The 15,028-nt window shown below is 44.9% G+C and overlaps 1 protein-coding gene across 4 annotated transcripts in view; it reads left to right on the forward strand.

Annotated features, from left to right (window-relative positions):
* Positions 1-15,028, forward strand: part of AP2B1 (adaptor related protein complex 2 subunit beta 1) — a 77,809-nt gene that overhangs the window by 11,025 nt on the left and 51,756 nt on the right. For all 4 annotated transcript variants that reach the window (XM_032129547.1, XM_032129544.1, XM_032129545.1 and 1 more), the window contains exons 6-8: positions 10,968-11,158; positions 13,158-13,379; positions 14,384-14,504. In XM_032129547.1, coding sequence (XP_031985438.1) covers positions 10,968-11,158; positions 13,158-13,379; positions 14,384-14,504 — 534 coding nt within the window. The remainder of the gene's footprint in view (positions 1-10,967; positions 11,159-13,157; positions 13,380-14,383; positions 14,505-15,028) is intronic.

The following is a 15,028-nucleotide window of genomic DNA, read 5'->3' on the forward strand; positions in this document are numbered from 1 at the left end:
CATGAGTCAAACCACAGAATTTCTGTCCTGCTGGAGCTGTCTTTGGGCACCTCAGGTAAACCAAGTGCAGGTGATAAGGTGCCATCCCCTTTGGGAGGAGAGTGAAGGCTGCTGATTGCTCTTTGAAAGACTTTCTAGAGGCAGTAAAACTTGGTGTCTGACTGTCACAGGCAGCAGTCAGAGTGGTGCTGTCTCTGAGGAGATACAGACATCTCTTTGCTCTGATGTCCAGCTCTTTTACAAGTTGTTCTTTTTATCTGCCTGCCTGATTCTTTTTCTTATGCCAGGCTCCTGTGTGAATATTGATGATTACTTGAAGATGCTTTCTTTGTCTAGGCAACTCTGGGGCATAGAGAGAAACACCTGCTGTTCCAATTCAATGTGGAGGGTGTGCCTTGCAGCCTCTGAAGGGACTTGCTTGGGCTTCTTTAGTTCCACTTCAGTGCTGGCCATCGTGTTCAGCAGCTCCCAAGCAGCAGGAGCAGAACCTCCTCTTCTCCCAGCCTTGGTTCCAGCTCTGATTTTGTTCTGATTACAGCCACATGGATATGAGTTGAAGAGCTCTGGATGAAGAGATGTGGTACTTCAGGAGAAATAACAAGGTTTTGCTTGCCCTTTGTGCTTGTTGATCTCTGTGGAGCTCAGTGGTTTGGTAAATGAACCATTGGCTGACAGGAGAGCACAGATATGTATTTAAAACGTGCATCAACTTCATATTGACTTAATGAATGGAGAGAAGAGGGAAAATACCAAAGGGCAGTGTGTGCTCCATTTGCTAAATAAACCTCCAAAAGTAGCACAGGGCTCCTAATAAAACATCAGGAAAACTCATGAGCTCTTTGGTGGTAATGAGGGTGGGCTGGGACAGCTCTCTTGAAGCTGTGCAGGGTCACAGTACCTGCCTCATGTTGTACTCACCTGATCTTTCCGAAACTGAGCATTCACAGCAGGAAAATGCAATTTGGAGGAGTGATGGTGATGGTGAGGCCTGGGGTGTGTTTTCAGATCTGCAGGCTTTGAGAGGATTCTGGTGTTCTGTGTACTGGTTTCCCAGGTTTTACTGTAGATCGGGCATCATATTTTTGCTTTTTAAGGGTGCATGGGGAGAGATTTTATCAAAGGCTTGAGGCTCTCAGAGCTGCTGAATTAATACAATATTTAACCTGGTTACAATTTGAGTAGAAAAAGACATTCCTTCTAGTTAAGTTGATCCTCTGCAATTCGTGCCTTTGTGGCACAGCGATTGCCTCAAAAGTACAGGAATTATCCACCCCTCATTAAGTTTCATCTTCCTGGTCAAACCATCCACCTCATTGCTGCTTTCTCCCTGTGAAACTTCAGTTCCTGATGACCTTGAATTGTGACTGCCAGCTAAGTTATATTTGTGTTCAAGTTGATATTTATTAAGGTATTTTTCCTTGGAATGCATTCCTGCCTGGAAGGTCTTTTGAAATAAAATGTCTGTATCAGTATTGGCTATCAAAAGAAAGATTGCTGGAAGGAAGGGTACAGCTGGATGTATTCTGATGGCCTATTCCTCTGTAAATGGTGCATCTCAATCATTGCAACCTGTTAGCCAAGCTCATTCATATTTATATTATAAATGTTTCTCCTCTTTTGATGGCTTGTGGAAATGGGCAACATTAGATACTTAATGAAGCAGATTTTTTTAGATGGGAAATCCACACTTGTTCTCTCTTCTGAGAAATGAGGATTTTGAGCTGGAGCTAAAAAAGGCTGCAGCTGAAAAATAGTCTTCAAGAAGGGTTTTATTATGGCTTTGTAATTGGTTGCCTCTAGCACATGAGCAAGCTCTAAGCGTTTTAGCTGGGTGCTTGGTAGAGGAACATCTCCATCTGTGGCTCACTAATTGCCTCAGACTTGTGCAGAGATCAGGGTGCATTTTTCTCTGGGCTCAGATCACCTTCATCGTAGGGTTGTCTGACTAAGTTGGAGGTGACCTTGTCAGAAACATTTTGGGTTTGTTCTTTTTTTTCCTGTATTTTTGGACTAGTGGCATTATTCTGTGTTAATAAACCAGCAGCCTTTGGGGATGTTCAGGGTGTTGAAGTCCTGTTGAGGTGCTGTAGGTGCACAGCCTGGGTTCTTTCCCCTTTTTATCTGGGTTTTTTGTTGTCAGGATGTGGCCTTAGTTCCATAAAGTGATTTTTTTTTTTTTTTTTTTTTTTTTTTTGTGCAGGTGCATCCTCTGGGTGAATTAATTCAAATTTCTAGTTGCATAGATATTGATGTGGATGTATCTGGCGAGGTACCAGATGGGCTGGTGGCTTTTGACATGACAGCAGAGTTATCTGAGATGTCTTGTGCAGGCAATGGCCCAAAAACCCCTACAAGGGCAGGGTTCAGCTGCACTGCAGAAGTTTGATTGTGAAGAAGTCTTTAATCTCATTTTACAGACGGGTCTGAAGTGTTTGTGGCTGCCCTTTGTCAGTTGGGATCCTGCTGAAGAGGATCCTTCCATAGAGGGAGCTCTTATTCCTTCCCAAAGCTGTCTTGAGGCAAATCCATCCTTTTTTCACCCTGCATTTCTGCACATGAAGCTCAGCAGAAGCAGGACTGGAGGAATATAAAGCTGGGGCCTGGCTGCCTTGGGCAGCTGCACTTGCTCAGTCCTCAGCACCTCTCTTGCTGGTAACCTGTGTATAATGCAGCTCAGAAGTGTGTTTTCCCTTAATCCTCATGTTCTAACAAAAACAGGATTCCCAAAGGAGATTTTTGTGCATTCTGGGTTACTGCAGAACTCTGTTCACACCCAGCAGCAGCAGTAGCTAATAGTGAGGGGAGAGAGGTAGGAGTGTTTCACACCTACTGGTGGCCAGAGGTTCTCTGAAGTCGTGGAAAAACCTTTGTTTTATTATTATTTTTTTTCCTGATGCTGTCTTGGTCTGGCCTTTCTGACTCCCATCCAATGAGTGCTCCTCCGTGGAGCATGGGAAGTGCTGAGCCCAGGAAAGGGAGAGCAGACCACGAGATGGCAGCAGCTGAAAGCAGAACGAAAGCTGACCATCTTTAGACACTTTATCTTGTAACTACTTCTCTCCTGGCTTTTATCCCTGCGCTTGGTTTTCTTCAGGAATGTAAATATTAGCAGAAAAACATGAGAGGAAATCCATCTAAAGCCAGACTGGTCTTTTAATATTTGAGTGGAACAACCTTTCTCTCCAAATATTTTCAATCTTTGACCTTCTAAGGTAACTTTTAACTCATGGAATAGATTCCTTGCCAATCTATCTGTTATCCACATGGCTTAAGTTAACTGATGTCACCTTCTCCCTGTTATTTCCTAGGTTCTGTTCAGTTTTTAATTCCTTCCTGTAGCATTTCTTCTTCCTTGTGCTGGCTCCAAGGTTTTTCAGGTGTGGCTGTTCTGCTGCTGTGTTTTTGTGAGCTGTACAGACTTACTGTGCTGTGTTTACCCTCTACATCACAATTTATTGGGAGAAACACTGCTGTGACTCAGCACAGAGTAACCTGAGATCACATAACTGATGAGTAAATGCACCAAGTGTGTGGAGTGTAATTAAACTCTCTTGTACCTGGGCGGTTTTTTGCCTTTAGCATTAACCACACTAAGAAGGGAATCTGAGATCTGACAGCTGGAGGTGGTGAGGTCCACCTTGATCTGATCCGAATTCCCTCCAGCAGTATTGAGTTCCCACAGCTCACAGGTGAGACTAAAAACCTGTAGATAGAGATCATGGTGCTCTCCTGCTGTGCCTGCAAGGGATGTAGGTTCCTTCTCTGCCAGAACTTCAGTGTGTATGGGGGAGCTTCCTGGATGACCCTATAGAGGAAGATGATCTTCCTTTTATTTTTCCTACTAGCTGGCAAGCAGAATGTCTTTGACATGATGTTCTGAGGAATGAGCCTCTTCAGAAACAAAAGGAGCTTTTGCCTCCTGGGCCTGTCCTCTGCAGGAATTTTATCCCTCTTTGTGTAATAAAGCTGAGAAAAGTACCCCTTGCTGAGGAACTGGTGATCCCCTGAGTCCCAAAAAGAATTTATGGGAGGCAGTCAGGGAAGTGGGAATTGTCTTACACAACAGGGAGTGGAACACCACCTTCTCCCTGGGCAGAGGAGATCACTTGTTCCTCATGGGGCCTCTCCCAGCCGTGTGTTTTCCCTCTGCAGCTGGTGTTTTTTCTAGTGGGAGGAGTGAGCTGTCACTGCTGGATGAATTCATGATTCCTGCTCATGAAGGTTGTAAGGACTTGAAAATTCATATCCCAGTATGGAGCTGAGTATTGCTGGGAGCTGTGGGCTCTGCAGCATCTCATCAGTCTGGGGCTGCTCCAGGATGACCTCTGTCCCTCTGGATGAAAAACATCCTTCTTTTTAAGGTGTTGCAGATACAGACTGGATCTTGAAGTCCTCCAACCATGCCTGAATTGGTCCTGTGTGTGGTTTGGGGTTTTTTTATAATGTTTTTGCTGCAAGTGGAGATAATATTTCCTTCTGGGAGACACTTGATGGCATTTGTGGGTGGAATTTCTTTTACCCAGTGATGGATATATTGCAGTGAGTGAGAACGTTGCTTGGGGCTGTTGAAGAGTGATGGTGTCACTTTGGAGCTCTCTAATGGATGCTTCTGCTGTTTACTTGAGGCTGCCCAGGAGGAAGAGCAATGCTTTTGGTAAACTGTGCAGCCAAAAGCAGCAAGAAGCTGGGACAGAGATAGGGAGAAGCTATGGAGGAGCCTGTCTAAACAGTGGCTGTGTTCATGTGTGGTGGGATGCTTGAGAGAGGAAATGTGGGAGATTGCCAGGCAGTGCAGAAAACAGCTGTGTGTTGCAGCAGGCAAAGACTTAAAGTAGGGGAAAAAGGGAGAGCTGCCACCTGTGATTGGTGGCACAAATCTGGTTTCCCACTCTGATCCCCCTTGTTCTACTGGTGAAACCAGCTTTGGCTTTGGAATGAGCTCCTGCAACAGCTCCTGCAGAGGAATCTCACTTATTGAGCAGGTATTTTCTACAGGTTGTCATCCTAAGGAGATCTGAGGGAATCTCAAGCATGCATGTGAGACTTGGGTTTTTGGTTGGCTGGTTTTGGTATAAGGATACAGGTCTTGAGCATCTTCCCTCAAAGCTGTGCTCTTCCAGCACTGGCAGAGAAGCAATGAGTTTGATAATTTGTGAATTTCCATGGCTCCAGAGTTTGTCTTCCCAGACCCCTCATTTGTAAAGCTTAATTGACAAATTCATCCATCAGAGACTTGTCTCCTTCCAATTACAGCCACCAGTATGTGCCTGATTTCCAAAGCATTAGTCTTGCTGACCAGATCATTCCAGGATCTCTAACATCAATCAGTGTGCTGGGGATTTTGTTGATATGTGTATATGTGTTATTTTCCATTGGAACAGACACTTCTAGCTATTGACAAGCACCATTTGTCAGATAATTTTGTGGTTGTGATGTTCTGTAATTTCGCCACCCCCCTTTTTAGGGCTCTGTAAAGAATTTGGTGCTTAGCTGGTGCTTTTTGCTCAGATCAGAGACAACACATTTGCCACTGGGTGGTGCCAGCGAGGACCTCTGCAAGGAAAACTGCAAAAAAATAAAGCAAAACCTTCCTTGTATGTGTGGTAGGTGCCTGATCCAGACTAGGATTAGACCACAGGGATTTCTGGAAGGAGAATAGAGAGTTGCAGACCCTCTGTGTCTTCCTGTGGAGTTGAATTTCCTGCACTGGGGGCTCAGCTGTGCCGAGGAGAAGCCCCTTGTGATGGAGCCATCCCTGAACAGCTTCTTGCCCACCTACTACAAGGGCTTCAACAGCTGGGGGAAGCATGTTTCCCTGCCTTACAGCTCACACATCTGATTTTTGCAAGGATATGAGAGCAGGAGTGATGTTCTAGTCTGCCACAAAGTGCCATTTTTCTGCAGGGAAGTGCAAAACCCAGTTAGGGCAAGCATGCCGTGGGAAGTATAGCACATAACTTTCCTTCTATTGCCACCTCCATGAAAATTCAGCCCACTTGCAAAAAGCAAGCCAGGAGGTCTTCCCCATCAGGAAGTTTTTTGGGATGTGATCAGGAACTGGGAATGTGTGAGTCTCCCAGAGTTTTAATTTATGTCTGTACATATAAACAAGCATTGACAGTGTGAGAGGCTCATCAGGGCTCTCTGACTTGCATGGTTGAGCCATTTTATAGTCATTGAATCACAGAAGAGTTTGGGTTGGAAGGAACCTTTAAATTCCTCCTGTTTCATCCACTGCCATGGGCAGGGACACCTTCCGCTATCCCAGGTTGCTCCAAGCCCCATTCAGCATTTCCAGGAATGGGGCAGCCACAGCTTTTCTGGGCAACCTGAGCCAGGGCCTCCCCACCCTCACAGGGAAGAATTTCTTCTGTAAAGTAAGAAATGTTAATGGTTCCTGGGCTGTTTCTAGGGAAGTAAAGTAAGGAGGGCTTGGAGATAAAAGTTATGATGTGGACAGGATTAGGGGTCATGTTCTCTGGAGAGCACCTCTTAGGGACCTTCTGGGCACACGGCGTGGTCATAAAAATGAGTGGCTCAGTGAAACACCCATTGATGGATGCTCTGAATCTCCCATCTGGGGGTCTGTGCTTAATGACACAGATGGACCATGCAAGCCCAAAATGCTCTTTGAAATGTCAGCACCTCTCCATTCTCAGAAACGTCTCACGGTGCCTGGCTCCCTTCAGGGCAGCAGCCTCAGCCTCTTCTCTGAGCCCCTTCATTCTTCCTCCTTTTTGTTCATTTTCGCTTCTTTTTAACAGCGTGGCGAGCCAGAGGTTCCTGTTTTAAGCAGCAGAATGTTGTATTTCATTAACTCCATTACACACTTGGTTTAATTTCCAATTAGCCTGGGATGCTAGGGAAATAATCTGGTTGCTTCAACTGGTTGGCGTTCTGGATGTGCCGAGCTTCCCTCCTGTCCCCCCAGCCCCTGCAAAGCTTTTCCGTGTGGGCTGCCAGGCAGACACACAGGTTTTTACCCACCCCCTTCCCTCCCTGGTGCTGTGTTTTATACCATTTGCTCTGAGCTAAAGGTTTGAGCTGCCAGAAGGAATCTCTTGGAAATCAGAGTGCTCCTACCTCTGCAGCTTCCCGCAAGGTCGGGTCTGGTCTCTCTGGCTGCAGAGGGAGTTTGTCTGGAGGTGGATTTAAAAATGTTGGGTTCTTGTTAAAGCTGTGAGTGTAGAGGTTTGGGTTTGTTGGTTTTGTTTAATAAGAGCCTGGGAGATTTTAGTTCTCCTCATCTCAGTGATGCTTCTCAGAGAGCCTAAATTTATTGGGCAATTCCAGCCAAAAGCAGGTTTATTGTCATTTGGCTCATCTGTGCTCCAAAGGGATGTTGCTGTGGCTACATTTGAATAATGTCATAATGTACCCAGGGTGAACTGATTTACATCCACAAGCCAGGGATCTGTTATTATTATTAATTATTATTAATTCTTCAATCTGCTCTGCATTTTTATTTTCTGGGGGATTTTTAGGCAGATCTTCATCTGGTAGCTCTTAGCTTAAAGTTGGTGTTCTTAATTGTGAGTCAAGTGAGGCGTTTTGCAGTGGAGTTAACTTGGAATTTTAAGCTTTAAAAGCTTTTCCTGTTCATTAGTTGTTTGGGCTCACATACCTGTAGCTACAGGGTTGACTTCTTTTTTTCATTATTTTTGAGAGCTCACAATTACACCAGCTGTTAGTTTTATGTACTTTTAGTCTACTGCTTCCAATCTGTGGGATAAATTATACAACTCCTGGTTGATTTCTCATTTAAAAAAATGGGGGGAATGTTTTGTAAAGGAGAGAATGTTTTATTTGCTAAAGAAACTTAGGGGTTTTTTTTTTCCATCAGCCTGTGAAACTTGTCCAGTTCCTTGGTCCTATACCATTTGTAAAGCTTTAGCTTACTTTTGTATGTCCCCCAGCAATTCCATCATCTTTTATTTTAAAGAGAAAATAACTTCTTGTAACTTAACACTTTGTTCTTGCTGTTTAATGTAGTTGGACTTCATGATGTTGTGTTGCTGTGTTAAGGAAGAAGTGTCAACCAAGCTGAAGACTTAAGGTTCAGCTTTGATGTTGCAGTTTTTTGGTTTTGGCCAAAAACCATCTTTCCAAATATTTCCAGTGCCACTTCCATGACTGCCAAAGCACACACTGGATTAGCAGGTGATGTAATACTGCAATTGGTGTTGAATGGTTCTTTATGGACTTTTTTCCATACCTGAGCGATACCCCTCTTAGTGGGGAATGCTTCAGTGCTTGACCTGACCTTTTACTTGGTGGGAGCTGTTGGCAGAGCAGGAGCAGTGTGCTGGAATTGTGCAGTGCTGCCTTGTGCTGCTCCATGTTCCCGCTCCTAACGGAGCCAGTGGCAGTGCCAGGGAAGAGGTGAGCGTGAGTGCTCCAAGCACTGTTTGTGTTGGACAGCTTCCTGAGAGCTGTTTGCCTTTCAGCTGTGCTGTGGCTGTGTGAAAAGCCTTGAAGATGCTAATTGTTTTTGTTGGCATACCACAGCACCATAACGCATCAATATGTTCAGTGCAAATCGCCAGCAAGTCCTTTTTTTAATAAATATTGCTTAAAGCTCGAATTTATCCCCCACCCTTTCCCTTATCTCCTTTTACTTCGTTTATCTCCTTGTCACTGTGGTGCTGAGGTGGGAGGTGAGGAGCAGCTTTAAGTGTGGACTGTAGATTGTAGATCCCAGCTCCTCTGGCAGGACTGAGCTGCTACCAGATGTTTCACAACCCCTCCCAGTCCTTTCTCTAACGCCCAAGGAGACCACAGCCCATGTTCCTAAGTCCATCTTGCCTTCTGCCACTTCCTCATGGATGCTTTTAATGAAATTGTGAGTGGATTGCCATGTGGTGTCCCATCCTCAGCTTTGAATTGGACACATTAATACTCAAAAAACGGACCCAAAAGATTCTAAGAGCAAAACCTCATTCACGGTTTGGTCTCTGGGTTGGAGCTGCTGTTCTCCGTCCATAGGAACAGCATTTCTGTGCATCCTTTGTCTGTGGCAAACACTGGGATAGATCCCATGGACCCTGCAAGGAAGGAAACACAACCACAGCTGCTTTGACTTGTGCTTGCCCCAGGGTTTAGGACATCCTAGAAGTGTCCAAAACCATCTAAATATGGCAGCTGGGGACGTGGTTTAGTGGTGGGCTTGGCAGTGCTGGGTTATTGATTGTACTCAATGATTTTGGAGGTCTTCTCCAGTCTCAATTCTATTCTATAATTCTCTTTTAGTTACTAATTTATCAATTACTGCAACAAAGGTAATGCCTGGCAGTGTGAGTGTATTTCCCAGAGCTCCTGTCCCTCAGTACAACTGACAGATCCCTTTCTCTGATACTTCAGCTCTGTAAATTTTTTTGTTAATTCAAATTTTTTTTGCCGAAGTAGTTTCATTTTCTAAGCGCTTTTCCATAAAGATTTTGAACTTTTCAGTTGCTTTTGTGATTTTTCTTCGCTTGTAAACTTCCAAAATACAATGATATTAAGTTATTACTTCGTTTTTATGCTGTGTCACATTAACCATTCAGGAATTAGGCAAATTAAATAATGAGGAGAATAAGCAGCCTATCTTAATAAGTTCCTCATTAAAACAGTACAAGAAGAAGACAGCAGCAGCACTGATTGCTAATGATTTTGGTAACAGAAGGCTCATTGAACTAATGAAATTCATAAAATCTTGGATCAAAATCCTATCTCTGACCTCTAGGTGTGAAATGCAAAACAATCAACGTTACTGTGCCTGTGCAATGACTTTGGAATATATTGGTTTAATGACAAGCAGGAATGGGAACAAGGCAGGGAAGGTTCTGGTCGTGCTGTTCTTGTTTTCATTGTACTGCATCAAAAGCATCTTTAGTCATCCAAACAATCAGATGATTTTAGATAAGAAGTTTTTTTGCCTTAATCTCATAGAAAATAACACTATAAATCTTAATTTGAGCAGGTATTTACTGGGAGTTAGGCTGGGCATGATATATATTGTAAAATGTCCTGAAAATGCCTCTTCTTAGGGGATTTCAGTTTTGTGTGTCAAACTCAGCTTTAAATCCCTTTTCCTGTCAGTTAAACAAATAAGACTTTAGTCTCATCTGCAGATTTTCTATTTCTGTCTCTGTATTCTGCAACTCTTCTATTTAAAAAAAAAATCTTCCCATGGAATCTGTTGGAATAACTGTTGAATTTGAGTGTGGAACTAAGAATTAGAAATTTGTGCTGCACTCCCACTCCTCATTTGTGTCAAGCTAGACCCTGGACCTCCTCTCCGTGCTTCCTTTCATTTATCCCTGGAAAAGGGAAGACCTTATCTAGTCCTAAGTGCAGCAAGAATATTTTTGGGGATGAGTTGTGCTGGAGTGCTTGCTTTACCATGGCTCCATAAAGCAAAAGCATTTTCTGGAGACTGTTTGAAATTGAAATATAGGTTATTAAAAATTTAGCAGGACTTGCCCATTTTAGGGGAATTGTTTGTTTGCTCTCAAACTGCGTGACCTGCCAGTGCTGCTGCAGAGCTGCAGGCTGCCAGGCACCTGCCAGCTCATTTCTGGATCACTCTTAAGCCGTGTGCTGTGGGGAAATTGGGCAAGAGGCACACATTCCTGAATAAATAGGGCAACTGGAGGTTTGGGGACCTTGACTGTGAAGTTGAGCATCCCCTGGAAGCGGGGGAGGATCTGGAGCCTGCAGGAAGGCAGGGTGGAGTTGTTCCCTGTGGATGCCATCTCCAGCTCCTTCCGCAGCAAAGTCTCTTGGGATGTCCTGGGTTCATCCCAGTGAAGCTTTGGGCTCTGCAGGTTGGTTGTGAGGTTGTGCTGCATCCCAGAAGGCTCAGATAACTGGTGGGGCAGCTGGTGGATCTCCAGTTTGCTCCCTGTGTGTACCCAACCCCGGGTCAGTCCCTGCCAAGCCCCTCATGCTGTGCTGACAGGGAACCCCTCCCTCTCTTCCCGCAGGTGGTAGCGAACGCCGTGGCCGCTCTGTCAGAGATCAGCGAGTCCCACCCCAACAGCAACCTGCTGGATCTGAACCCTCAGAACATCAACAAGCTGCTGACAGCCTTAAATGAGTGCACAGAGTGGGGGCAGATCTTCATCCTGGACTGTCTGTCCAACTACAACCCCAAGGATGACCGGGAAGCTCAGAGGTGCGGTGGGTGTTTGGTGACACTTGGGGGCTGCTGGGGGTGTTCCAGCTCTGAAAAGACTTGTGCTGCCACAGTGCCCTGTTATCTCAAATAAGACTTGATAAACTAGATTTAAAAACAAAGCTACTTTTGGTAGTTTGAGCTGATGCTGGAAACCTGCCCCATCCCTCTGCAGAACCATTTTCTCTGTTTATCTTTTTTAAACTTTTTTTTTAAATTTATTTTAAAGGCTGGTTCTTGTGGGAACTGGCACTAGTAAGAAGGGATCAGCCCAAGACCAAACCTGTTAACAGTGGAAGCACTGTTTGGAGGATTTTCTAGTTTAAAGCAGCGCTTTCATATCTGGTTTTGCTGCTGTAGGAGAAGCCTTTATAGGTTTGTGGGTTTCCAAAGTACTACAGGTCTGAGACTGGAATATTTTCCAACTGAAAATTAGTCTGTGATATGATAGAACTGAAAGTAAAGGTAAGAAGTTATTTTTCTTATTGCTCCGAATTTACCTTTGTGCTTTTACCTTTAACTGCAATGACTAAACCTAAATAGAAGGAGTTTAGGGTTTGGGTAGTGGGCTGTTAGTTTGTGCACTTCAAGCCTCTTCCTCATCTGTCTCCAGAATCACAAAAAGCCAGATTGTGTTCCCAAGAAAACAAGGATTCAACCAGAAAAGCAACTTGGAACAGGGAGACTCTCAGATGATGTATTTAATGTAGCTGATGTGGGGATGGAGGGAGAGGAAGGGCCACAAGCCCACGTGCAAAATCCTGGCCAGGCCATTTGGAATTCGATGGGTTTCTTCACTGACTCTTTTTCTTCCTGAGGCACAAAATTCACTGTTTCTAAGAAACCTGCCAGTAGTGGTGCTGGGTTTTTTTCCTCCCTTTGTATTCTGTTTCTGTGCCAGAAGCAGCTCTTAATGAGTGCTAGAAACCTACAGAGATCTCCAGGGTGTGAGGCCGATGTTATCTCTGCTCTGTCAGAGGGACCACTGCTCTGAACAACTGTGAACATGTCCCAGTTCCTCAGGTGCAATTCCTCTGAAGCGTGGGGCATCAAATTGCATGGGCAGGAACTCCTTTTGCTCCTTTGTGTGCAGTTTATCTCCTGATCCTGGAGTCTGCCTGATTTCAGACAGCACTGGGAAAGCCACCCTCCTTTCCAGCAAGGCTGGTGTCACTCCCCTGTGCGTGGGGAAACTGAGGCACAGAGAGAGGAAGCAGCTGGGACATGCAGGTGACCTTGGGCAGAGGCAGCTGGAGGTGCTCCAGCTCTGACTTGGACTCTTCTGCTCTTCACTGAGCTGTGCTGCTTCCCTTCCAGCATGGCTGAGAGCAAATCTTCCAGGGAGAGAAACTTCAGGAGGCGCAGATGGGAATAAGATGGTTCTGGGTTAGCAATCTGCAGGAGGGAGTGGGAAGAAACTTGACAGATGCTGTAAGAAAGACCATATGAACCCAAACTTCCTTTCTTTTTGGGCTGGGCTGTTTAGGATGCTGTTTGATTACAGGATCCATTGTGGCAAGTGGTGAAGCTGAGATTTGGGAGATATTTAGGTCACTCCTTCCTTGTGTATTCAGAGAAAGGGAAATCTTTTTTTGTTGAAGTGACAGCAAGCCCTCAAGCAAGCCAGAAGCATGTATCACCTCTGAATGGTTATATGGAGGCTAAAGTGTTTTTCCAGGAGCTGTTTTTGTTAAAGTTCTGTTTGTAAGTGACAGACAAGATCACACAAACAGAAAATACCACCAGGAAAAAGCAGGAAGTGTGGAATTGTTCCTGAGCTGACTGTGGCAGGAGAGAAACTTGAAGCTGTGAGAGAAGTCCCTGTTCGCTTCCTGCTGCGTTCAGGAAAACAGGACTTTGCCCATTCATTGTGAACAAAACCAAATCAAAGTAGTGTCTGAGAAGCTGCCTTCAGCCATGTGCAATCTCCTAAATTTAGATCTGAAATCTTTGACATCCTGAAATCCATTTGAACCCTTCCTTGTGCCTCTGCCCCCAGCATCTGTGAGCGGGTGACCCCCCGGCTGTCTCACGCCAACTCGGCAGTGGTGCTGTCAGCAGTGAAGGTCCTGATGAAGTTCCTGGAGCTCCTTCCCAAGGACTCTGACTATTACAACATGCTGCTGAAGAAACTTGCCCCTCCTCTGGTGACCCTGCTGTCTGGAGAGCCTGAAGTTCAGTATGTTGCCCTGAGGAACATCAACTTGATTGTGCAGAAAAGGTAAAGGCTCAGGGGGTGTTATTCCTGCCTTGTCAAAGGCCATCTGGTTATCTCAGACCTCCAGATATTGCCACATGCACAGAATTTCTTTTAATCCAGGCTCAGATCCCTTGAGAGACAGATTAAACAGTCTCATGACTCTGGTAGCCTGAATTGATTTCCTTTACAGCGTACTTGTGCTGCCAGTTTCATGCAGTATTTCTTTACCTGCCTCTCTTCACCTTCTCTTTATGAGTGGTCAGAATTGCCCTCTATAAATCAAAATGGCAAATAGGAACAGTTCACAGTGACCTGCAGGATCCCACTGTGCCTGTGTTACTCTGTTCAGCACAGAGCCACCAGGCTGCTGACATCCTGGTGTACAGTGGGTTGGGTTTTTTCCCACCAGTTTGCTCCCGTGTTTGTGTTTTATTGCTGCTGTTCCTTGCTGGAAAGGTGAGATAGCTTGGATAGCACATTGTGATTATATTCAGGGGCAGAGGTACTGTGCACTGGCATCTTGCAAGTGAAAGTGGAAATGAATTTGGAGGTTTTGCATTGAGATAAGGATGTTATTCTTTCACTGAAAATGTTGTTTGCTGCCTGTCATGGTTGGTTCAGCAGTTCAAACAGAGGAAGCAGAGATGTGGCCCTAGAAAGACTTGAATTATGCATTTTTGTATCTAAACAATGTTTTTATCCAAATGTCTTTCTCCAAATTGGTGTTTGCACATCCTAGGCATAAAATCAGAGTCAGAGAATGGTTTGGGTTGAAAGGGACCTTAAAGATCATCCAGTTCCAACCTCCTCTGCAGTAACCTTTCAGGTTACTCCGAGCCCTGTCCAGCCTGATCTTAAACACTTCCAGGGATGGGGAGTCCATGACCTCCCTGGTCAACCAGGACAAAATGACACCATTGTGTTTCTCAGTGACTATTTGGGTAGATTTCTAAAGAAAAGATGCCTTTTGTTACAATAGTTTGGGGTTTTTACCACTCTTGAGTGACACATTATGTTCCCTGCAGGCCTGAAATCCTGAAGCAGGAGATCAAAGTGTTCTTTGTGAAGTACAACGACCCCATCTATGTCAAACTGGAGAAACTGGACATCATGATACGCCTGGCTTCCCAAGCAAACATTGCTCAGGTCAGCTGAGGCACTTCTGCCGTGCTCTGGGAGGGGAAAACCCTCTCCTGGTCCTTGTGTGAAGATGTTTGCAGCTACTGCTGGAGTTATCCTGGCTTTTAGGCATCACTGTGCCTGGTAGAGTGCTCTGTGCAGTTGTTTAATGGGAGGTGTTGGAGTTTCCCCCATGATTTAAATGTTAATAGCATGGCATGGCTTGCATCGTGACCGTGAGGTGGATCTTGTTTCACTGATGACAATTCCAGGAGGAGAACTCATGGCTCCTGTCAAATGAGTCACTGCCAGTGCTGAGGTTGGAATGAGAGGCTTGTTTCAAGTGAGAGGGGTGTGCCTGTAAGGGAGGCATTCAGAAAGGCCAAACATTATTGAGGTGTGAATTTCAAGTTAGTAAAATTGTTAAACGCTTGCACAGGCGCTCTCCAGAGCTAAAAAAATCCTGCTTTTGCTTAACTCGCTTCCAGAGTGGAAATAGCACAAAGCTGAAGCTAAACTGAATTGAGATTTGCTTTACAGTGTAGATTCTG

The sequence above is a fragment of the Corvus moneduloides genome, chromosome 20, assembly GCF_009650955.1.
Source record: "Corvus moneduloides isolate bCorMon1 chromosome 20, bCorMon1.pri, whole genome shotgun sequence".
In the NCBI taxonomy this organism is placed as follows: domain Eukaryota; kingdom Metazoa; phylum Chordata; class Aves; order Passeriformes; family Corvidae; genus Corvus; species Corvus moneduloides.